This window comes from Aquarana catesbeiana, linkage group LG05 (genome assembly GCF_042186555.1).
Source record: "Aquarana catesbeiana isolate 2022-GZ linkage group LG05, ASM4218655v1, whole genome shotgun sequence".
NCBI lineage: Eukaryota > Metazoa > Chordata > Amphibia > Anura > Ranidae > Aquarana > Aquarana catesbeiana.
In genome coordinates, this window is record NC_133328.1 from 106535528 (window position 1) to 106561025 (window position 25498).

General features: G+C 45.2%; 1 protein-coding gene across 1 annotated transcript in view; it reads right to left on the reverse strand.

Annotated features, from left to right (window-relative positions):
- Positions 1 to 25498, reverse strand: part of DNAH11 (dynein axonemal heavy chain 11) — a 424128-nt gene that overhangs the window by 168645 nt on the left and 229985 nt on the right. Inside the window, exon 56 of the mRNA XM_073630040.1 lies at positions 3511 to 3672. Within this exon, the coding sequence (XP_073486141.1) occupies positions 3511 to 3672 (162 nt within the window). The remainder of the gene's footprint in view (positions 1 to 3510; positions 3673 to 25498) is intronic.

Below are 25498 nucleotides of genomic sequence, written 5' to 3' on the forward strand. Positions count from 1 at the left end.
TGACTCCAGATCAACTTTTTTTTGCAAACATTCTGCAAGTCTGTGGCAAGTTCTGGTTCAGTTATATTGTGCAATAGTCATCCCACCACAGGGGTCACTGTAGCTGAATTTTCATGCTGTAGACTTGCAGAGCTCTTGCTGTAGACTCACCACTGCAACTTGCTAGAGACTTGCCACGCAAATTTACTACAAATTGGAAAAGGGTCAACTAGAACGTGTGCTTAAAGTGCTCTGCAAGTGTACAACTTGCCAGTGAAAATGTGCAGCAAGTTAACAGACTTATAGCCGGAATACACGGTTAGAAAATCGGCCGTTCCCTCGACAGCCAACCAACGAAACAGCGCTCGTTGGTCGAAATCGTTGCCAAAATTAACCCATCGAAAAAAAATGTTAAAAGAGCAATCAATTTAATACGTAGTGTTGACGTGTCACGCACAAGTGGAAGTGATGTAGTGTGTGTGTGACCTTGTAGCCACACCCAGCACAAACGTTCGTACGCAATCCGTTGAAGTGACTGGCATCGGAACCGAAATATTCACGGATTTCGTAGTGGAAGCATTTACATGCAATCATAGCGTATGGTCGGTGTGTGTGTGTTCACGAACGTATGGTTTAGATTCAATATGTATGAGGCCCAGAGGTAAAAAATTAGCATTATTGGACTTGGTGTTTTGGCTATCCATAAATATCGCCAAAAGACAACTAGAAAGCAAAGAATGTGGACCAAACAGTTCATTCGTGTTTATGAAACATCATTCTTGAACACTGCTTCCAGGTTGTCGACTATTTCCGCTCATGCGTGCTAATGTTCGAGAGATTTTTTACTGACGACCGTGACACCAATTAATAGAATATTGTTCCTTGTCAAACGATACGATACAATTTTTCCAATCAAACTTTTTCGTTCACAATATCGATATCGGGTATTACTTGTTGGGCATCAACTAGTAGAAAATCGGCCGGTCGTTCGCAGAACGGAAATTTTCGGACGATAATCTTATCGTGTATTCCTGCTATTACAATTCAACACTGCCACAAATTTGTGGCAAGTTATTCTTGCTATCTGGGTCAGCACAGAGCACTTCCTATTCGTTCACTGCCCCGTGCAATTGAGGCTGCAGAGGAAGGTATGTGTGTTTGAGCTTTGGGGTGCGCACCCTAATGCAATAGGCTGCACACACCTATGGACAATGGGAAAAGTAAAGAATCTTCATATTAACCAGATGCTAGTTTCCTCATTTGGATCAATGAAAATGAATTTGAGAATACGGTTACTATGGGGAACTTTGTACTCTGCTCTTTGCAGCATTTATTATGCATGTTTGTATAGTAGGTATTATTAATAATTCAGTTAATAAAGCTGGGATTTTTTATCAATGCTCATTTAGAAAATATTGGTAACATAATGTGATACTGTTCCTTCCAGTACATCTTAGAGCTGTTTATTCCCAGATGGGAGTTTCCTGATCATTCATAAACTGAAGTATAGTAAACACAGTTTCCTATGCCTCAGCTATCAATGGAAAAAAACTAAAAAAAAACAAAACCGAGTCAGTGATCGGTACCGACAGAGGGAGACCCTGTCACTGTGAAAATGGATGAGAATATGAAACAGAATTCGCATTAAGGGTTAATGCAAGGTCCTAAACTAGTGTTTCTCAACCTTTTTTCGTCAAGGCACCTTTTAAAATTATAGACAGTCTCAAGGTGCCCCATTCTAAAATGTAAAAAACTATTCTGATAGTTTTACATAATGCGGCTACTTTCACACTGAGGCAGTTTTCTTGCGTTTTAGCGCTAAAAATAGTGCCTGTAAACTACCTCTCATGCCTCCCCAGTGTGAAAGCATTTCTCTCCATCACTCAGCTAATGTGACCCCAGTGTTGATGGGGAGGGGCTAGCAAGAATGCTGTGCAGACGATCAACACCCTTCTTATCAACACTAAGATGCCGATGGCTGGAAGGTTGTAATGATGCACAATAAAAACCTGTGGCTTTGTGTAACTAAAAGGCAGGCTTGATCCATTCGCTGGCTTGTATACATTTTTGGGCAAATTCTAACATTTTGCCAAGGCACCCCTGAAGAAACCTCAAGGCACCCTGGTTAAAAAAGGCTGTTCTAGACTATTGAATCTGTGTCCGGATTTTACCAGGTGCCTGCAGTCTGTGTGAGTACACAGGTGTGCAGGGTGGTTATATACTCAAGCCTGAGGATAGCTCAGAGCTCCCAGTTTGGAGACAGCATCTAGTGTGGGAGACAGAAGGTCTTACCTAGGGTTCAGAGAAGCCCGAGCCAGGACCCAAGAACCAGGAGGTCTTACCCAGGGGTCAGGGGAGCCCTAGCCAGGAGACAAGAGACAGAAGGTCTTATTCAGGGATCAGATGTGTCCCAGCCAGGAGGTAGGAGGTCTCATTCCAGGAGTCAGGTAGGCTCCTATTGGGGTGTCAGGAGAACTCCTTTCCAGATAAGCTAAGATTGACTGTACAGCAGGGTGCTGCCAACAAGGGAGCCAGGTGGCTTGGTTTTTTCTTTTGTTCTAATTGATGTGGAAGAATTCCTGTGTGGGCAACTGTCTATGAAACTTTCCATTTATTTTAATAAATATGGGCTGCCATTAAATGCAGTATTGACTGGAGCAACACATTTGAATATCATCTACCACATGAGTATAATCTCCCCAATACCACAATACAGGCAAAAGTCTAAAAGACATGTATAAACCTTAGCACAATCATTTTGCGAAAACCAGAACTATTCCATTACATATACTTTTTAGCACACAGCCTACAGCCTACTTCAGGAAGCCATACACTTGTTGCTGGTCAAAAGTCGCTGCCATATTTACCAGGCTTCTGCTTGGGATGAGCAACAGAATGTCCCTCATGGTTTAACTGCTATTTTTTACCAGCTAATTCACTGGATGTTCATTACTGGCGTGATAAGATAATGGGGTTGATTTACTTAAACTGGAGAGTGCAAAATCTGGTGCAGCTCTGCATAGAAACCAATCAGCTCCCATGTTTTATTGTCAAAGCTTAATTCAGCAAGCTGAAGTTAGAAGTTGATTGGTTTCTGTATAGCTGCACCAAATTTTGCACATATAGAAGTATGATTTCAAAACAGTGTATGTTCTGTTGTCTTATTTGACAAGAAGTTCAGAGTATACTATGAGAACATTCTTTATAAGCATCAGTGATCCTCTTTAAGAATGCTTTTGTATAGTGTTCACCTATAGTGAATGAAACTTAAGTGAAGTCCACCACCAACACAAAAAAGGGCCAGTGTGAATAAGGAATCTCTAAAATAGTGCTAAAAATGACAACGGTGCATTTAGAAGTACTGTGATAACTTGAAAGGGTGCAATGTGTTATGTAGCTTTGAAATATAGCTTATATCATTAAACACCAAAGGGCACATGATCAAATGCCTCTGAATATCTTTCTAAGTGAAAAGCCTTTTGGGAATGATGCATGTTTTTATTGTCTGACTGACATTGCAGGATTTCACACCTCAATTCCCTCCGTGTCTTCAATGAACCTCCTGCTGACAGATTGCAAGGCCTCCTGTGGCCACTCATGGAACCAGTCAATAGCTGTGCAGTTAACTATGGCTGGGAACTTCCGAGCCCTGATTCGTAGAGTGGAACCAACGGGAGAGAAACACAAAATGACCTGAAGGGGAAAGAAGAGAGAACGATGAGTAACAAAGACACATGTTTCAACTCTGCAATCAAATCCGCCACTTAAAAAGATGATCGTATAGGAATCATGTACAGCATTGTTTTACTTATAAGTGCAAGCTTATCAAATGTGAATATTCTTCATAGAGATTTCTAAATGAGCAAACAACCTAACTGCCCAAGGCTTTGATTTGCTATCCTGGCACTGGTTGAAGTCTGTGAGGCCAACCAAATAAGATCCTCCAGTCACTGACAACCTGGTGCCCTAGATGCACCTAGGACTGAGCGCAAAAGGAGGAAAGGTTTCTCCAAGTAGTCACTAGGTAGCACACTTTAGTTTAGTAAAAAAATAGGATTTTTATTACAGCTTGCCTGTAAAATCCTTTTCTTGGAGTACATCATGGGACACAGAGCCTATGTAATTACTTAATGGTTATGGGCCACCTTCAGGTGTTGACACTGGTATACCAAATCAAGAAAGTTCACTCCCTATATAACCCCTCCTCCTTCCAGGAGCACATCAGTTTTTGTAGTAAAGCAATATACTTAAATCCCAAAAGAGGGGAGGGACCTCTGTGTCCCATGATGTACTCCAAGAAAAGGATTTTACAGGCAAGCTGTAATAAAAATCCTATTTTCTTTATCGTACATCATGGGACACAGAGCCTAAGTAATTACTTAATGGGATGTCCCATAGCAATTCTACTTGAGGGGAGGGAGAGACAAATCGCAGGGTACCCCCAGACTTGAGGACTTATACTGCTGTCTGCAGCACACTGCGCCCAAAGACGATATCCTCATACCTCCTTACATCTACCTAAAAAAATAAATTTTTGTGAATGTATGCACTGCAGACCAAGTTATGGCCTTACAGATCTGAGTCATGGAGGCCTGGTGACGCACTGCCCAAGAAGCACTAACTACCCTGGTAGAGTGCGCCTTAACTTGAAAAGGGGGAATCTTACCCCTTAAATTATAAGTTTGCATTATAACTTGCCAAATCCACTTAGCGACAGTGGACTGGCGAATTAATTAGCATCACCCCTTGCATAAAACCCCAAACTAAGAATGCGTAGCAAGCGGTCTTTGAAATAAAATCGATAAGGCTGAGACTTGGCCCTTAATAGTACTCAAGGCCAACTTCATCTCTACGCCTAATTGTAGAAAGGCAAGAATTCAGCCTATTATATATCTCTGAGGGTGCCAACCCTTGAATTCACACAAGGAAACATAAGCCTTCCAGACTCTATAATGTATAGTTTTGGAAGCTGGTTTCCTTGCATTAATCAAAGTAACTGACCCGGATTTCTTCAGAATGTGGGTTTCAATAGCCAGGCTGTTAAATTTAGTGTTCGTAAAGTAGGATGGAATATCGGCTCCTGTGAAAACAGGTCTGGCCTTAGTGGAAGGGACCACGGACCCTCCACTGCCATCTTTACGATTTCTGCATACCATAACATTCTGGGTCATGCTGGTGCTGCCAGAATTACTGGCTTTCTTTCCAGCTTGATCCTGCAAAGAAGTCGAGGCAGCAACTGAATAGGGAGAAATGCATAGCTCAGTGAGAACTGATCCCACGGTATCACCAACGCATCTGTTCTGCATACGAATGGATCCTTTGTTCTGGACACAAAGTTGATTAACTTTATGTTGAACTGGACGCTAAAAGATCTACGTCTGGAGTCCCCCATCTTTGACAAACAACCCGAAAATATGTTGGGGTGAAGCAACTATTCCCATGGGAATAATCTGCTGGCGACTTAACTAGTCCGCCTGCCAATTCTCTATTCCCGGAATAAAAACTGCCGATAGGCACAGAATATTTCTTTCTGCCCAGGTTAGAATATGGTTCACCTCTCTTTGCGCTGAGAGACTCCTGGTGCCCCCTTTGGTGATTGATATAGGCCACAGCCGTGGCATTTACGGATTGGATTCTGACAGGACAATCCCTTAACCTGGAAGTCCAGGCTTTCAGAGCCAGACGCACTGCCCGAATTTTTAGGATGTTGATGGGCAAGGTTCTTTCGGTTCTTGAACACTGTCCTTGGACAGTTGTCTTCTCTGTCGTTACCACTTTCCAGAAAACTGGTCTGAAGGATTTACCTTTTAGCAGATTCTTTAGTAACTACCAATTGAGGCTTAGGGGACACCCTTGGGGACAGCCGCACTGGCAAGTCCAAAACTTGGATCGTTTTGTTCCAAGCAAATAGAATACTGTTTTGCAACAGTCTTGAATGGAACTGGGCATAGGGAACTGCTTCGAATGAAGCCACCATCTTTCCTAACAACCTCATGCAAAGGCAAATGGAGGGATCTCCTTTTGACCTGACCATCCGCACCAACTCTCTTATGGAGTTGTTTTTTGCCTGGGCAAGAACACCTTTTTCTGGGCTGTATCTATGATCAGACCCAAATACTCCAGCTTTTTAAGCGGTTTTAAGGGAGACTTCTCTAGGTTGAGAACGCAACCCAGACTTTTCTAGGTAACTGTTTGTAATGCGTACACCTTACTCCGAACACCGATTGGTCTATTAGCAATAGAACGTCTGGGTATGCCAAGACTGTTTATGCCCTGTGCCCTTAACCTGGCTAGAGATTTTGTGAACACTTGGGGTGCTGTAGCTGGCCCGAAGAGCAAGGCTACAAACTAAAATGCTGTTGTTCTACTTCGAACCGCAGAAACCTTTGGTGAGCGGGAAATATATGGACATGCAGATATGCATCCCTGATGCTGATAGACGCCAGAAGTTTTCCTCCTTGTAGGATAAAAACTACTGACCTGAACGACTCCATAGAAAGGAGCGGATCTTCAGGAACTGATTTAGATTCTTTTAGATCCAGAACGGATCTGTTGAATTTCTGCGTGGATCTGTACATGTACAGGGAACACATGATAAAGGCAGTGAAGGTTTTAAGGAACCTAAGAAGGAACAGAACTATCAGCTGACTCTACTAGAGGTAGCTTGAAAGAGGCACGAACCATCTCTGTAAGAGATTTGTACCAGCAATCTCTCAGATTGCGAGGCAGAAAAAAGGTACAACTCCAGTTGTCTACTCCGCAGAGGAGTAATCTGTTTGCCTTTCTTACTGATCACCTGAGGGTAACCCCTTATTCTCTACCCACTGTTCCCTTGATAAGGGGTCTAAGGTGGGGGATCCAACACTCTTCCTATCCTTTTGGATAGTGGATGCAGTTAAAGTCACTAATTCGATTCTTAGGCCCTGCAGGGCAGAGGAAAAAACGAAGTTACTTACTGGTAACGTTCTTTCCCGGAGTCTTTCAGGACAGCCACCTGAGAGCTTGGCTCCTGCCCTCTGTTGGAAACACCTGCGCCAGCTTCTATAAATTTCCTCCTCCCCTGCTGGCTCCTCAGTTCTTTAAAGAGCACCTCCAGTCCGCTGGGGAGACACAAGAACATATGATACACATAATTCATTATATCACATTTCCTGTAAGGAAATCTCTATGTCTTTATACACAATTGGGTGGGTACCCGGCTGTCCTGAAAGACTCCCTGAAAGAACGTTACCAGTAAGTAACTTCGTTTTTCCCCTAATCGTCTTTCAGGACAGCCACCTGAGAGGATAAACGAGCACTTACCCCTAGGGCGGGACCACAGCTTGTAAGACCTTGCGTCCAAAGGTCTGATCTTTAGTCGCCCAAAGATCCACTCTATATTGTCTTACAAAGGTGGCAAAGCTGGACCAGGTTGCCGCTTTACAAATCTGTTCCGGCGTTGCTCCAGCTCTTTCTGCTTGCGACGCAGCCATTGCTCTGGTGGAGTGTGCCCTGATACCCTCTGGGACCTGCATGCCTCCTAACCTATAAGCCTGTTCAATGGCTTCTTTTAGCCATCTAGCTATGGTGCGTCTTGTTGCCTTATGCCCTTTCCTTGCTCCAGAAATCAAAATAAATAAGGAATCCGTCTTCCTAATCTCTTTTGTTGCTTCTAAATAATGCAAGATGCATCTCCTCATGTCTAGACTATGGAACCTTACTTCTTGTTCTTTAGAAGGATTTGGGCAAAACGATGGTAACACAATCTCCTGGCCTCTAAATTTCGAGGCCACTTTAGGCAGAAATGCCGGATCCATCTTAAAGATTATGGGATCCGGAAAAATCTGAAAAAAAGGGGGGCCTGAATGATAGGGCCTCTATCTCACAGACCCTTTTGGCCACCAAGAAGACTGTAGTGTCTCTTTTCCAGGTAAACTGAAAGTGCTGACACTTGACTCTTAAGCGTGCTAAGACTTAGTCATTTGTCTATCTCATCCTGTAGAAACTCAAGGACTGCCACTGAGCTTTGTATATTGACTTTCTTGTCTGTACACCATCTGTTAAAACATCTCCATACTTTTTGGTAGATGTTCCGTGTCTTAATCTTCCTGCTTTTCAGCATTGTGTCTATTAGATGGCCTGAGAACCCCTTTGCTTCTAGCAACTGCTCCTCAGACACCATGCGGCCAAGTTCCATCTTTGCACTTGGGGGCAGTGTACTGGACCCTGGGAGAGTAGATCTTCCTGGATTGGTAATAACCAGGGGGGTTCCACCGCGAGTTCTCTGAGCATAGAGAACCACGGTCTCCTGGGCCAATAGGGCGAGAATTAGTGTTGTATTCTCTGTATGTAACTTCCTTATTACCGCTGGTAGTAGTACCGGTGGGGGAAAGGCATAGCATTTGTTGAATGCCCACGTTTGTGGTAAAGCATCTAACCCGAGCGCTCCGTCCTCTCTTTTCAGGGAGAAGAACGCTCTGACTTTCCTGTTTTCCTTTGAGGCAAACAAGTCCACCTGAGTTATTACCCATTTTTGAGCAATCTGCTCGAATACCTCCTGCTTTAGCGCCCAATCGCCTTCTTTTACTTTTTTCCTGGAAATCCGCCACTTTGTTTAAGTCCCCCTTCAAATGGGCTGCTGACAATGAGAGTATGTTTTCTTCTCCCCATTTCAAGATTTCCTCTGCTAAGGTCCACAGGGTTTCGCTTCTTGTTCCCCCCTGTTTGTTTATATAGGCGATCACTGACGCATTGGCGGACCTGACCTGCAAATGATGACCCCTCAACTCTTTCTGGAAGGTTTGAAGTGCATACCATACTGCTCTCAATTCCTTCCAGTTGGATGATCTCATCCTCTCCTCCTTTCCCCAAGTCCCTTGTGATATCTGAGAGCCTAAATGTGCTCCCCACTCTACGCCGCTCGCGTCTGTGGTTAAGATTCAGGAAATGGGTAGGCTCCACAGCCGTCCTTTGTTCATGTTCTCTGTTCTCCTCCACCACCATAAGGTTTTTTTTACCCTTGCTGGCAATAGAACCTTGGTGTCTAAGGACTCCTGCCTGTGATCCCATATCCTTAACAGGAACACCTGCAGTGGCCGGAAATGCAGGCCTGCAGATGTTAACAGTCCCAGTGTTGACATTATCTGCCTTATGGCACATAGTAAGTTGGCTTGTAATATGCTTACTTCTTTCTGAATCTTCCCTATTTTCTCTTTGGGTAAAAACAGTCTTTGTTGTGCTGAGTCTATGACATACTCCAAGTATACTATTTGCTGACTGGGTTGTAAATTGGATTTTTCCAAATTTACCAGCCAACCTAGACTCTCTAAAAACATTTGCGTATAGCTGAGGTTTTCTAGTAACTTCCTGGGCGACTCTGCCAACAGGAGAAGGTCGTCCAAGTAGGCAATGATGGAAATGCCTTTGACCCGTAATGGTGCCAGAGCTTCGGCCAGAATCTTTGTAAAAATTCTGGGCGATGAGGAGAGGCCGAAGGGTAGAGCCTGAAATTGAAGGTGCATGATTCCTACTTCCGTCTTTATTGCTAATCTCAGGAATTTCTGACACTCCTGGTGTATCGGGGTGTGAAGGTATGCGTCCTTTAGGTCTAGGGAGACCATATAACAGTTTGGGGGCAATAGTGCCCTTACTGAATATATGGACTCCATTCTGAACCTCTTGTAGGTTATGGACAAATTTAGAGGTTTGAGGTTGAGGATTGGTCTGACCTTCCCTGAAGTTTTCTGCACTTCGAATATGTGGGAGTAGAAACCTTACCCTCTCTCTCTCTTTGGTACCTTGATAATCACCCTTTGTTCTTTGAGTTCCTTTTAGGATCTCATTAATCCTCTGGCCTTCTCCTTGATCCTTGGAAGTTTGGTGATGTATAACCTGTTTGGGGGTGATCTTGAGAACTCTAAACTATATCCTTCCTTTATTGTTCTCAGAATAAATTGGTTGGAAGATATTTCTTCCCATTGCGGGAGGAAGGCCCCCAGTCTCCCTCCCACTGTGACTACTTTGTCATTTCTTTTGGGTTTGCTCAAGAGGACAAAAAAAATTGCCCCTCCTTTGCCTTTCCCTCTCTGAACCCAAGGTTTCCTCTGGGTCTCCATTTTGGGAGTTGTAAAGCGGGATCTTGTATTCCCGCTTTGCCTCTTCTTACTTTGTTGTGGCTGTTTCCAATTTGCTTTACGCTTCAATGGGAATGCCTTCTTCCTATCTGCAGTTCGGTCCAGCACCTTTTCTAACCCTGGTCCGAACAGCAGATCCCCTGCAAAGGGAATCCCGCAGAGTTTGGCTTTGGGTGCGCAGTCACCCTGCCATGTCTTAAGCCATAGGGCCCTTCTTGTGGAATTGGCTAGTGCGGAGGACCTGGCTGCCATCTGAACCAGTTCTGCGGAAGCGTCTGCGATATACGCAAGACCTCGCAGCAGTGTGGGAAATGAAGCTAGAATCTGCTCTTTCGCAGTTCCTTCTTCAATGTGAGCCTGTAATTGGTTTAACCAGAATTCTACATTTCTAGCCACCACCGTGACTGCCATAGCTGGCTTCAGGCTACCCACTGTCGAGTCCCATGATTTCTTTAACAATGAGTCCATCCTTTTATCCATTGGCTCAGAAAGAACCCCCATGTCCTCAAATGCCAAGTCTGTGTGCCTTGACACCTGCAAGAAGGCTGCATCTAGTTTTGGAATTTTGTTCTACACTGATGCTGGGTTCTCTGTGAAGGGAAACCGTCTTTTTAAGGCCTTAGAAAAAAAATGGCTTTCTTTCAGGTTCCTGCCACTCTTTCTTAATTGCCTCTATTAGGAACTCAAGAACAGGAAAATTCCTCTTTTCCCATTCCCCTAGGCCCCCATACATCTGATCGTGCGAGGATAACAGTTTCTTCTCCATTGATATACCTAGCGTGGTATAAATGGCCCCTAAAAGGTGATCTACCTCTTCTAATGAGAGCTTCAGGATGGCTTCCTGGAATCCCCATCCAGAGCTTCACCCTCAGAATCTTGGGAGCCGGAAGTTGCACTGTCAGGTTCCTCTTCCACCTCCTCTCTAGGGGCTACTGAAGGACCTGCACTAGTGGAGGGTATTTCCTGTGTTTTCGATAACGTTGTTGTCGGAGGAGCAGTCTGAAACTGTGGCATTTGAAACCCTTCAAAAAAGGTTTTGAAGGATTCAAAAGTATTGGACAATTCCTTAACAGATGCCGCTAGCTCACCCTGCTCTGAAGAATGTTCTTGTACTAGTTTAATAATACAATCCTTGCATAATGGCTTTTCCCAGGAATCTCTAAGGGTAATTTTACATGAAGGGAACCTCCTTTTTGAAACATGAGGGGCCCTGGTTTTCTCTGTTTTCTGAAAAGACATAAGAAAAAACCCCCAACCATTAACACACAGTACCCTTCCCTGCATAATTGCAGGAGTGCAACACTTTCATTCGGGCTTGCCTCACCAGGGGCCCTATGAATCCACCCTCTGACACCTAAGGGTCTTTAACCTACTCCCTCCCTTGCACCTGTCCCACACTAATGATAGGGGGGGGGTGGTTCAGGCCAGGGGAGCTCCACCCTAGGTTCCCCTTACCTTAACATGGCTGGAGCTGGTCTCTGCTGGAGCAGTGCGGTCCAAGTCCTCTGCATCCGCCATCCTCGTGTCACCTCCGGAGCTTCTGCTGTCTCTACAGCATGTACAGCTCCTCTCCAGCCCCATGCCTGGCTCCCTTTCAATGTTTGCGGCCGGAACCAGAAGCTGCGAACCTGGAAGTGCACGCCCCTTCTGGCCGGATATGACGTCACCCGCCACAGGCCGCGTAGTCCCAGTACTAGGCGTGTTACTATTCCACACTATTCCTCCAAGCTGCTGGGGGCATGAGACTGCAGGAGCTGCGCTCCACTTCACCGCGCTCGGTGATGAAAAGGGAGCCCCCCCCCGACCTCAACCTGCGCGCAGGGATGCGGGGGTGGCAATATAGAGAAAAGTTTTCCTGACCAGGTTAGTGTCTGTGGGTCTGTCCACTAACATCTTCCCTGATCTGTCCTAGGAGTCTCTACTTCTCTTTCAGGACATGCTGCCTGAGCCTCCCTCTGGCTCTTCTGGCTGGTTCCTGTGGTGTCTCCCCTCTGGAGGAAACACAAATAACTGGGGAGCCAGCTGGGGAGGAGGAAATTTATAGAAGCTGGCGCAGGTGTTTCCAACAGAGGGGGGGAGCCAAGCTCTCAGGTGACTGTCCTGAAAGACGATTAGGGGAAAAATGCATTTTCAATCATGTATACAGGGGCCGAATGTTTTTCTCCTCTAGAGTCTGACGGTGTTTCCAACAGAGGGGGGGAGCCAAGCTCTCAGGTGGCTGTCCTGAAAGACGATTAGGGGAAAAATGCATTTTCAATCATGTATACAGGGGCCGAATGTTTTTCTCCTCTAGAGTCTGACGGTGGAGGCCGTCACCACTGCCTAGAGGCAGGTGCCCCTGGCGCAGAGGAAGTAGTCCGTTTAAATAAAAGGGCGTTTATACCTTCTTTTGGGAAAAAGAGTACCTTTCCTGCTAGAAATAATTTGGATGTATTTGACCAAATCCTCTCCAAATAGTTGCTCCCCACGAAAAGGGAAACTAGTCAGAAGCTTTTTTTGCAAGATGCTTTGGCTGACCAACTTTTTAACCACAGGGTCCTACACATGTGTTTTAGCATAAGCGCAAGGCGGGACGCTTTGTGGATAGTCGTTTATGGCATCTACTGCAAAACATAGCGCCTTTGGTAGTTTGGTTAACTAACGGGCCTGTTGTGCAGGGACCTCCCTAAGGGCCTCTTTGAACTGTTCCTTTAGGGACTGACAGAGGCCTATTGCAGCGACTGCAGGCTGAGAAATGGCACCTGCCAGGAAAAAGAGGATTTTAACAAAAATTTCAACTTCTTATCTGTTGGATCCTTAAGCATTTGTGCATTGTCTACTGGACAAGTTACATTTTTATTGATGCTGGAAATCGCAGCGACTACTGCTGGCACTTTCCATCTTTTGTGAATTTCTCCTCCATGGGATAGAGAACTGAGAAACTCTTTGGAGGGAGAAAATGCTTATCCGGATGATCCCATTCAGCATAAATAAGCTTTTCTACTAAGCATGAAAAGGCTGTAAAGGTTTTAAAGAACCCAAGGAAGGGACTGAACTTTCAGCTGACTCTTTTAGGGGTAGCATGAAAGTGGAATGAACCATCTCCGTAAGAGTTTGTACCATCAAAGGTTCATCAAGGTTGCATAAGGTTCATCAACTGTTGTTTCCTCCGCAGAGGAAAAATCGGCTTGTTTTCTACATGATCGCCTGAGGGTAATACCTCATCCTGTGCCCACTGTTCCCTTGGTAAAGGGTTTAAGGTGAGGAGGGGGGGGGGGAGATCTAGCACGCTTCCTATCTCCTTGGATGGAGGATGCGATTAAAGCCACTAATCTTACTTCTAAGCCCTGCAGGGCAGAGGAAAATGCCTCTTCAGTCACGTATACAGGGGCTGAAGTGTGAGAAGCAGTTGCACCACCAATAGGTTCCAATGACTCACCCTGGCTTGCCATATCTGGTATCTCCGGAGAGGATAACATTGTGGAGACATGACTGGAGTTCCCAGCGCCTGGGGGTGGTATTTTTGGCACCCTTGTGGTAGTTCTGGATTCGCAATGCTAAGCACAAACGCAAAGGCACTTTAAGACAAATATACTATTTGCTGAGCAATAGTCTAGCAATAATGTTACCATACAGATCAATTTCTTATGCTGAATAACAATTGTACTTCCTGTACTGGAAATGCCTGTATACACCGTTTACGTGATCCAGTGCTCCTGTGTCCTCTGTGATAGCCTCTTCACTTCAGCTGCTCTTGATAGAGACTATCTGTCATAAGAGCGTCAGCTTTATATGAGAGACTTCAGGTGTGAGCCTGATTACTTCCCAGTATGTGCGCCGTGTGCTCCATCCAATCTGACAGAACTGGAGAGGATCTGCAAGGAGGAATGGCAGAGGATCCCCAAATCCAGGTGTGAAGAACTTGTTGCATTTTAAGGGGGTCTGAATACTTTTCGTCTCCACTGTATATATATTTTTACCAGTTGAAACTTATATTCTCATTAAGTGTAAATCAGTTTAGTGCTGACACATTGCCAAATATGCAATACTACCCAAATTATGTAGTACAGCTTTTACATTGCTGTACCCCCAGCCTCTTAGTTTCCGCAATTTAGGGGGGACATTTTGTTCAATTCAAACCCCCTCGTGCAACTGGGACCACACAAGCTGTTGTAGCTGGACAGAGCTGCTGAGAAACAACATAATAAGTTATGTCTATCTTCACTCCCTCTAGAGGAGATCTTAAGGCATTACAATGTTTAATATATGGAAGAAAGGCATAGGTGGACTTTTTACAGTTCCTAAGCTTCTTCCCTTACCTTATCCTCACTGCAGATCCAAACTTCACCCATCACGGCGGGCTGCGTTAGTAAACCTTCAAAGACTGGGTCCCTTTTAATAGGGGTTCCACTCCTTTGGACCTGTATAGCGCCCCTCAGGAGCAACTTTAGGTAATGTAGCAAGACCGAAAAGAGTCCTGGTTCCTAGGGTCCAGCCCTCAAAGAGAAGCGTTAAAGGCAAAACCTCGTTCTTCTATACGAGGCCCAGGTACCATCATGTGGCCTCAGTGGTGTGTATGGATCCGGTTGTGGAGGTTTTTTAAATCCAGCATGGATCCCTCCTGGAGCTCCTCAGAGCACATCTTCACTCATGACCAACATCTTAGACACAGGCGAAAAAATAGTATTTTTTAAAACAGCTTACCTGTAAAATCCTTTTCTTTCGAAGGACATCACGGGACACAGAGCCACAGTAATTACTGATGTGTTATATAGGTATCACTGGTGATTGGACACTGGCACACCCTATCAGGAAGTTCAACCCCCTATATAACCCCTCCCCCTTGCAGGGATACCTCAGTTTTGTAGCCAAGCAATATAGTGTATTAGAAGAGGGGCGGGACCTCTGTGTCCCGTGATGTCCTTCGAAAGAAAAGGATTTTACAGGTAAGCTGTTTTAAAAAATCCTATTTTCTTTCTCAAACATCACGGGACACAGAGCCACAGTAATTACTGATGGGATGTCCCAGAGCAATGCTACCTGAGGGGGGGGGAACCACGACCAAGTAGGGTGCAATCAGACCTGAGGACCCTGTACCGCTGCCTGCAGCACACTACGCCCAAAGGCGATATCCTCATGCCTTCTCACATCCACCTGATAGAATCTGGTGAATGTATGAACTGAAGACCAGGTTGCGGCCTTGCAGATTTGAGCCATAGAGGCCCGGTGATGCACTGCCCAAGAAGCACCAATAGCCCTTGTGGAATGTGCCCTGATCTGAAACGGAGGAATCTTCTGTTTCAAACCGTAAGCTTGAATGATCAACTGTCGAATCCATTTAGAAATGGTAGCTTTTGACGCTGCCTGTCCTCTATTGGGACCCTCTGGCAGCACAAACAAAACATCCGTCTTGCGGATCTGAGTAGTTGCCCCTAGATAGGCCTTAACTGCTCTTACTACATCCAACGAATGTAGAGATCTCTCTTCCGGAGAACAGGGATCTGGAAAAAAGGAAGGTAGAACAATGTCTTGGTTTAAATGAAAATCAGAAACCACCTTCGGTAAAAAACTAGGATGAGGGCGTAGTACCACTCTATCCTTGTGTATAATCAAATAAGGCTCCTTACAGGAAAGAGCTGCTAATTCTGATACTCTTCTAGCAGAAGAGATGGCCAAAGAAAAATTAATTTCCTTGTCAACAAGACCAAAGGAATCTGACTTATTGGTTCAAAAGGCTGTTTCTGTAACACAGCCAGGACCAAATTCAAGTCCCAGGGGTTTAGGGGCGCTTTAACCGGAGGATTAAGACGCATCACCCCCTGCATAAAGTTTCGGACCAAAGAATGCAAAGCAAGTGGCCGCTGAAATAATATTGATAAAGCAGAAACCTGGCCCTTGATGGTACTCAAGGCCAGCTTCATCTCTAATCCCATCTGTAGAAAATCAAGGATTCTACCTATGACATATTTCCTGGGATGCCAACCTCTGGATTCACACCAGGTTATATAAGCCTTCCAGACTCTATGATAAATCATCCTGGAAGCTGGCTTCCTTGCATTAATCAAGGTAGATATGACAGGACCTGAGAGCCCACGACTCTTCAGAACGTGGGTCTCAATAGCCAAACCGTCAAATTTAGCGTTTGTAAGGCAGGATGGAACACTGGACCTTGAGATAACAGGTCTGGGCGTACCGGTAGGGTCCACGGGGAACCCACCGTCATCCTTACTATTTCTGCATACCAAGTCCTTCTGGGCCAAGCGGGGGCCACCAGAAGTACCGACTTCCTTTCCTGCCTGATCCTGCGAAGGAGTCGTGGCAGTAGCAGAATAGGCGGGAATGCGTAAATCAGTGAGAACCGATGCCACGGAATCACCAACGCATCCGTCCCGCATGCAAGAGGATCTTTTGTCCTTGCCACAAATCTGTCTATCTTTTTGTTGAATCGGGATGCAAAGAGATCTACATCTGGAACGCCCCATCTTTGGCATATGGCCCAAAAGACGTCGGGATGCAGAGACCATTCCCCTGGAAGTAACTGCTGGCGACTTAGATAGTCCGCCTGCCAATTTTCTATTCCCGGGATGAAAACTGCTGATATGCATGGCACATGCATCTCTGCCCAGACTAAGATCTGGTTCACCTCTTTTTGAGCAGCTCGGCTCCGGGTGCCTCCCTGATGATTGACATAAGCCACTGCTGTGGCATTGTTGGACTGGATCCTGACCGGACAACCCTGTAGCCTGATAGTCCAGGCTTTTAGAGCTAGATGTATCGCCCGGATCTCCAGAATGTTGATGGGTAAGGTCCTCTCTGTCTTGGACCATACCCCTTGGACCGCAGCCTGTTCCAGAACTGCTCCCCAACCTGACAGACTGGCATCTGTTGTTACCACCGTCCAGGTAACCGGTAGAAAGGATTTCCCCTTCTGCAGGTTTTCGGGTATGAGCCACCAATTGAGGCTCTGACGCACCGCATGCGACAGGTGCATCGGAAAGTCTAATGCCTGAACCTTCTTGTTCCAGGTCGACAGAATACTGTGTTGCAGCATTCTTGAGTGAAACTGAGCATAGGGAACTGCTTCGAATGAAGACACCATCTTCCCTAGTAGCCTCATACAAAGGCGGACTGAGGGACCCTTCTTGGTCCTTACTGTCAGAATCAGCTCTCTCAAAGCAGTGATCTTTGCCTGGGGTAGAAATATTTTCTCCTGGCTTGTATCTATAATCAGACCTAAATACTCCAGTCTTCTTACTGGTTTTAGGAAAGACTTTTCTAAGTTGAGGATCCAACCCAGGTGTTCTAGATACCTGACCGTGGTCCTCAAGTTTCCCTTCAAAGAGGCTACCGACCGGTCTATCAAGAGCAGGTCGTCTAGGTATGCTATAACAGCTATACCCTGAGCCCTTAATCTGGCCAGAGGAGGAGCCAAGATCTTTGTGAACACTCGAGGTGCAGTGGCTATCCCGAAAGGCAGAGCCACAAACTGGAAATGGCGCCCTCCTACCTCGAAGCACAGAAACTTCTGATGAGCAGGAAAAATGGGCACATGCAGATATGCATCTCTGATGTCTATTGATGCCAGAAATTCTCCTCCCTGCAGGGTGGGAACTACTTTTCGAATTGATTCCATGCGGAAGGATTGAATCCTTAGGAATCGGTTCAGATCCCTTAAGTCCAGAATGGGCCTGACATCCCCATTTGGCTTTTGGACCGTAAAAAGGTTGGAATAGAAGCCCAATCCCTGGTCCTTTGCGGGAACTATCATAATGACCTCCTGCGACAAAAGTCGCTCTAACGCTAGAAGGAGCGACTGCTTCTTCTCTGGGTCTCTGGGAACATTTGATCTGAGGAACCGAGGAGAGGGGAATTCCTGAAACTCCAGCTTGTACCCTAAGGTTACCGTGGAGATTACCCATCTGTCCTGGAAGTCCTCCTGCCAGAGCTCTGAGAACTGTCGCAGTCTTCCCCCCACTCGAGTGAGCGGGGGCGCCCCCTCATGCAGCGGTCTTAGTGTTTTGCCTAGTAGGCTTCTTTCCCCAGGACTTCTTTTGTCCCTGGGGTTGACTCTTGTCTCTGGACCCCGATGGAGGCGGCCGTCGAGACTGCCTGGAGGCTGAAGCCCCCGGCGCAGGGGAAAGAGTCCGTTTGAAAGAGGGACGCTTACTCTTCTTCTTGACAGGTAAGAGAGTGCTTTTCCCACAAGAGATTCTCTTGATATAGTTATCCAAGTCCTCTCCAAACAACCTTGCACCACGAAATGGAAACCCAGCCAGTAGCTTCTTACATGGTGCTTCGGCTGACCAATTTTTCAACCATAGGATTCTACGTATATGCACCAACCCCAGTGAAAGACGGGAGGTTTGCACGATAGAATCTCTAATGGCGTCAACCACAAAGCATAAGGCCGCTGGAAGGTTAGCAAACCCCTGGGCCTGCTGTTCAGGTAATACTTTGATGACCTGCTTAACATGGTCTCTTAAGTATTGACAGACTCCAATCGCTGCTACTGCAGGTTGGGCCACTGATCCTGCTAAGGAGAAAACATCCTTCAATAGGGATTCCATCCTTTTATCTACAGGATCCCTGAGCATCTGAGCATTGTCTACAGGACAAGTCAGGCTATTATTTACGGAGGAAATGGAGGCATCAATAGCCGGTATTCCCCACATTTTGATAAACTTTTCTTCCATCGGATAAAGTGTTGAAAACTTTCTCGGCGGAAAAAAACGTTTGTCTGGGTGATCCCACTCAGAATAAATAAGCTTTTCAAGTAAAGTATGAACAGGCTTGGAAAGGTTTCAGTGACCCCAAAGCAGAAGAGGATTCTTTAGCAGTTTCAGGTATGGGCAACTTAAATGTGGAGCGGACCAATCCAGTGAGGATCTGCACTAAGACTTTCTCCTCTTGGGAAGTCACAGAGGGTCCCTCTCCACCTGAATCCTCCGAAGAGGAATCATCCATCCCATCCCGATCCTCTGAAAAAATTCATCTCCTTTATCCCAGAGCTCCTCTGTCTGAGGGTCTTGGGGAACAGAGGAAAGCCTAGTGCGTTTTCTTCCACTGAGTGAAAACGTAATCACGGCCATTAATCTTTCCTCTAGACCATTAATGGTTGAGGAAAAAACCTCTTGTGTAATATATACAGGGGCTGAAGTGCCAGAAGCAGGTGTAGCCCCTGACCCCGATGGCTCTCCCTGGCTAGCCGTCCCTGGCCCATCTTTAGGGGGGGAGGATGCTGCCGACAGGGGGCCCTCAGAACCTGAACGAGATCCCCTAGTGTCTCTACTTCCTGGGGTGCTTGAACCTCTTCTACCCATAGTGCAAAGCAACAAGGTGTGAGGTATACAAATGAACACTGCCCACTGAGCGATGTAGTCTGGCTAAAAGCCTTGCTACCCAATGCTCAGTCTGGTGTTACTTCAGTAAATGCTGCCTAGGAGAATGCCTGTGTCCCACCTTACATGCGACCGTCAGCTCTGTGTCTCTCAGAAGGCTGAGTGCACCTGTACAGAGTGCCTTTAATAGCCTGCAGCTGGCCTGAGTGGGAGTCTAAGCACTCTGTGCTGACGTCCCGCCCCCTCCTCTACCGCCCCCCCCCTCTCAAGTTTTGAAAAAAACGAGCGCTTCCCGCGCTGCCGACTCTCCTGTCATGCTTCTGGAGAAAGGCTGGGGATGGGGGGGGGAGGGAGGGAGGCTGGTAACAAGATCTGCCTGAACGGCTATCTTGAGAGATGGTGGCCATTAGGCCGCAGAGCCCGGGTGGTATAACCACTTTCTAGACCCCTGTGGCCCCTCTCTAGCCTGGGGGGCAACATTCAAACATGAGAAATCCCCCTTTCCACCTCACCTGTTTGCAGCCTGCTTGAGACGCTGGGACATAAACAGCGATTACAACACCTGAGACAGAGTCAGCATGTGTAGGTTTGTGCTCTTGGCAGCCCCTGGTGGTCACAATAGGCATAGCATGCATTTACCTTAAAGGAGAAAAGCCACCAGAACTCAAAAATTCTGTGGAATCTCCTCTTACCTTATCCAGCCGCAGGGTGCTGTTTACACAGACCCAATCTTCACCTCTCACGGTGGGCTCCGTTTGAAAAAACCGTCAGAGACTGGGGCCCCCATCAGTAGGGGGATCCAACAGTTCTGGGAACGTAAAGCACCTCGCCAGAAATTAGGAAGTTTAAAGCCATTTTCTGATCTGCGGGGTCCAGCTCTCTAAAAAGAGAAGCATTACGGGTAAAACCTCGTTTCTTCGGACACGAGGCCCGGGTACCATTCAATTCGGCCATGAAAAGACACTTTGAATGGATCCGGTTCGCCTGGCTTGCCCCAGTATAGGATCTTAGGATATTCCCTTTGGAGCTCAGCACAGGACATCTTTACACGTCCATCACCTAAGACACTGGCGTAAAAACTGAGGTATCCCTGCAAGGGGGAGGGATTATATAGGGGGTTGAACTTCCTGATAGGGTGTGCCAGTGTCCAATCACCAGTGATACCTATATAACCCATCAGTAATTACTGTGGCTCTGTGTCCCGTGATGTTCGAGAAAAATGTGCTCCTGGAAGGAGGAGTACCAGTGTCAACACCTGAAGGTGGCCCATAACCATTAAGTAATTACTTAGGCTCTGTGTCCCATGATGTACAAGAAACACAGCTTTATTATTTATTAAAAATAGAATACAAAAATTAAACAACCATAAAGACCTTCACCAACCACTGTTTAAAATAAAGACAATGTTGTATAAACCAGGGAGGCAGCTGCACAGTCACCCATACGTACAGTCATTCACACCTTGGCTCTGAGGAAGTTAGCGTTTGATTGGCATCATCATGCACATGACGTCTCCGACGAGATCGCTGTGAATGGCCCAGCATGGACGATGTGGTGATGGTGATATGATACTTAGACTGTAACACAAGCCCTGCCGGCGCACGGCAGACCGGATGGACTATACTAATGGCCTTTCTCTGATGTGAGATATGAACTGGCAGTGACATTACGGTGGTGAGATCCTTCCTTTATGTTTTACAGCATCCTGCTTATACAACTTTTGTCGACAGAAGCCCATCTCTGAACAGCCGGTCTTTTTGTACCAACACACCTACCTCACCCAAGGAGTCTATTCTGTCCCTATCCTCCTCCCTCTGATTATGATTTGATGCGCTTTGGATAGTGTGCTCCTCACCTTTTATAGGAGGTTTCAGACAACTCTGCCCTCATGCTGGACCATTTTCTCCCGACATACAGCCACTACTCGTGTTTATCTTGTGACCTATGAGTCCTTAACTTGCCTACCATTAGGCTCTGTATATCAGACATTGAGGCTACTCAAGGAACCTCGGATGAGGTCAACAATTTTTGAGCCTGATCTATATTGGTGTTACTAGCCTTACATGAGTGAATGACTGTACGTATGGCTGACTGTGCAGCTGCCTCCCTGGTTTAGACAACTTTATCCTTATTTTAAACAGTGGTTGGTGAAGGTCTTTATGGTTGTTTCATTTTTGTATTCTATTTAGAACAAATAATAAAGCTGTGTTCTTTTACTTTACTGAAGTGTGCCACCTAGTGACTACTTGAAGAAACCTTTCCTTCTTTTGCGCTGTTTAATTTTGGTCACGTGGTCTGCACCTGATACCAATTAGGTATTGGCAGGTGATTCTTTGAAATACAGTGGGGACTATGCTGCATTGGTAAATTGACTTGCAAAAGTATTAACCCCCCTTGGCATTTTTTGTATTTTGTTGCCTCACAACCTGTAATTAAAAAGGGTTGTTTGAGGATTGCATCATTTACTTTACAGAACATGCCCACAACTTTGAAGATGTTTTTTTTTTTTTTTTTTTTTTTAATTGTGAAGCAAACAACAAATAGGACAAACTAACAGAAAAAGTCAATGTACATAACTTTTCACTCCCCTAAAGTCAATACTTTGTAGAGCCACCTTTTGCAGCTATCACAGCTCCAAGTCACTTTGGATAAGTCTCTATGAGCTTGCCACATCTTACCACTGGGATTTTTGCCCATTCCTCCTTGCAAAACTGCTCCAGCTTCTTTAAGTTGGATGGTTTGCGCTTGTAAACAGCAATCTTTAAGTCTGACCACAGATTTTCTATTGGATTGAGGTCTGGGTTTTGACTAGGCCATTCCAACAAATGTTCATGTTTCCCCTTATTGTCCTGCTGAAAGGTGAACCTCCGCCCTAGCCCCAAATCACACACAGAGTGGTTTTGCTCAAGAATATCCCTGTATTTAGCACCATCCATCTTTGCTTCAACTCTGATCAGTTTCCCAGTCCCGACTGCTGAAAAACATCCCCACAGCATAATGCTGCCACCACCATGTTTCACTGTGGGGATGGTGTTCTTTGGGTGATGTGATGTGTTGGGTTTGCACTAGATATAGCGGTTTCTTTGATGGCCAAAAAGTTAGATTTTAGTCTCATCAGACCAAAGCACCTTCCTCCATACATTTTGGGAGTCTCCCACATGCCTTTTCGCAAACTCAAAACGTGCCATTTTGTTTTTTGCTGGAAGTAATGGCTTTCTTCTGGCCACTCTGCCATAAAGCCCAACTCTATGGAGTGTACGGCTTATTGTCGTCCTATGTACAGATACACCAGTCTCTGCTGTGGAACTCTGCAGCTCCTCCAGGGTTACCTTAGGTCTCTGTGCTGCCTCTCTGATTAATGCCCTCCTTGCCTGGTCCATGAGTTTTGGTGTGCTGCCGTCTCTTGGCAGGTTTGCTGTTGTGCCATGTTCTTTCTATTTGGTTATAATAGATTTGATGGTGCTCCTAGGGATCATCAAATATTTGGATATTTTTTTAGAACCTAACCCTGACTTGTATTTCTCAACAACATTGTCCCTTGTTTGGAGAGTTCCTTGGTCTTCATGGCAGTGTTTGGTTAGTGCTGCCTCTTGCTAAGGTGTTAGGCCTCTGGGGCCTTTCAAAAAGGTGTGTATATGTAATGACAGATCATGTGACACTTAGATTGCACACAGGTGGACATCATTTCACTAATTATGTGACTTCTGAAGGTAATTGGTTGCACCAGAGCTTTTTATGGGCTTCATAACAAAGGGGGTGAATACATACGCACATGCCAATAATCATTTTTTTATTTCTGAAAAATAGTTTTATGTATATATTTTTTTAATTTTACTTCACCAACTTAGACCATTGTGTTCTGATCCATCACATATAATTCAGATTAAAAAAACATTGAACTAAAGGCTGTATTGTAACAAAATAGGTAAAAAGCTAAGGGGGTGAATACTTTTGCAAGGCATTGCATCTACTGCTCACTTTAAGCGGTTGATCCAGGATCCCTATGTAATTATTTAAGCACCTAGTACTGAGCCTGTAAATCTGTAGCTAGGGATTATCAACTCTGCTCAGCAAAGCTCTCTGAAAAGTAGCTATGCACACCTCTATTCATTCAGATTTCACTTATAATTTTTATTCACCACTGCAGTCTGCAGAAGCAGTGCATGCAGAGTTATGCAGATTCAAAATAATTTTTAGAGCACTGGATGAGTGGAAAGAGGCTGCAGTCCTTCTCAGACACACTGAAAAAAAATGCTTTATCTGCAAGAATTCTTAGGAATTGTAAATAAAATCTCCAAGGTAAAGCAAATAAATTTTCTGACTCTGCCACAGTCCCAATGGATCTGTACTAACATTAGTAGCTCTATGTATTACTATCTTTGTTGACTGTTAGTACTCTTTAAAGCAGTATTAACCACTTCCATACCACGCAAATTCCAGCACCCCTCTCCTACATCTAAACATTTTTTTTTAAGAAAATTACTCAGAACCCCCAAACATTATATATATATATTTTTTTAGCAGACACCCTAGGGAATAAAATGGTGATCATTGAAACTGTTTATGTCACACGGTATTTGTGCAGTAAATTTTTTAAATTTTTTATTTGGAAATTTTTTTTTCATGAATAAAAAAAAAAAAAACAGTAAAGTTAGCCCAATTTTTTTGTATAATGTGACAGATGATGTTACGCCGAGTAAAAGGATACCTCACATGTCACGCTTTAAAACTACATACACTGGTGGTATGGCGCCGCACACACCAGGGTGAGAACAATATTTCCAGCACCAGACCTTCTCCATAACACAAAATAACACTTTTAAAGTGTTGCCTATACAAAATATAGGGTACCGGTGTTTGACATTTCATGTTGGGTATCTATTTATTCAGTGTAACTTCATCTTTTATATTTTACAAAAAAATAGGTAATTTATTGCATTATTGTTCCCTAAAATTAAAATGAATTTTGTATTTCCTAGACCTTTGCAGTAATATCAAAAATTTGAACTACCACCATTTTATTCTCTTGGATGTCTGTTTTCAGAAAATATATAATTTTTTTTTTTTTTTTGGGGGGGGGGGGGGTTATGCAATCTTCGGGTCTAAAATCATGTTATAAATATTTGTGCAAAAAAAAAAAAAAAATGCAAAAGTAACACTGGCAGTGAAAGAGTTAAAGGGGACAGTAGAAGAATTTGTACATATTGAATGTCATACATCAACGAGCTGCAGCCTCTGTTAATAGTGCCTACTATGGTGGTCTAAAAACAGTAAATACTTCACATCCTTGGTGCCCCAGCTTCTGTGCACATGAGAATGTGAGTGTGTTTTTATTCAAGCCCTGGTTCACACTGCTGCAGGATTCAAATCGTGCGAGTTCAGTTGAACTCGCGCAATTTAATTCCCGCATGTCAGCCCGACGATATATATATTTATATAGATATATATACACCGTATTTATCGGCATATAACACGCACTTTTTTCCCCTGAAAATCAGGGGAAAATCGTGGGTGCGTGTTATAGGCCGATCCCCGTCAATTTTGTGTGATCGTAGCGATCGCAGGGATTGCCGCGATCGCCGCCAACATACACAGCCGTGTGTAAATTCAAATATGGCGCAGAGACTGCAGGGACGGCGGAGCCGAGATACACATACCCGAGAGTCCTCGGCTTTTCTCGGCGCCGCTTACAGTCCCGCCCAGTCCCGCCATTGGACCTGTGTGATGTCCATCATAGGGCGGGACTTGGCGTGACTGTGAGCGGCGCCGAGAAAAGCCGAGGACTCTCGGGTATGTGTATCTCGGCTCCGCCGAGTCCCTGCAGTCTTGGCGCCATATTTGAATTTACACACGGCTGTGTATGTCGGCAAGGAACGCGGCGATCACACAAGGCTGCACTGGGGCAATGCTGCACTGGGGCAAGGCTGCACTGGGGCAAGGCTGCACTGACATGGCTGCACTGGGGCAAAGCTGCACTGACAAGGCTGCAATAGACACTGGAGCAAGGCTGCACTGACACTGACAAGGCTGCAGATGGACACCGATAACGCTGCATTGATGGGCATTTTAATGTAAGTTTTTCTTCCTTAA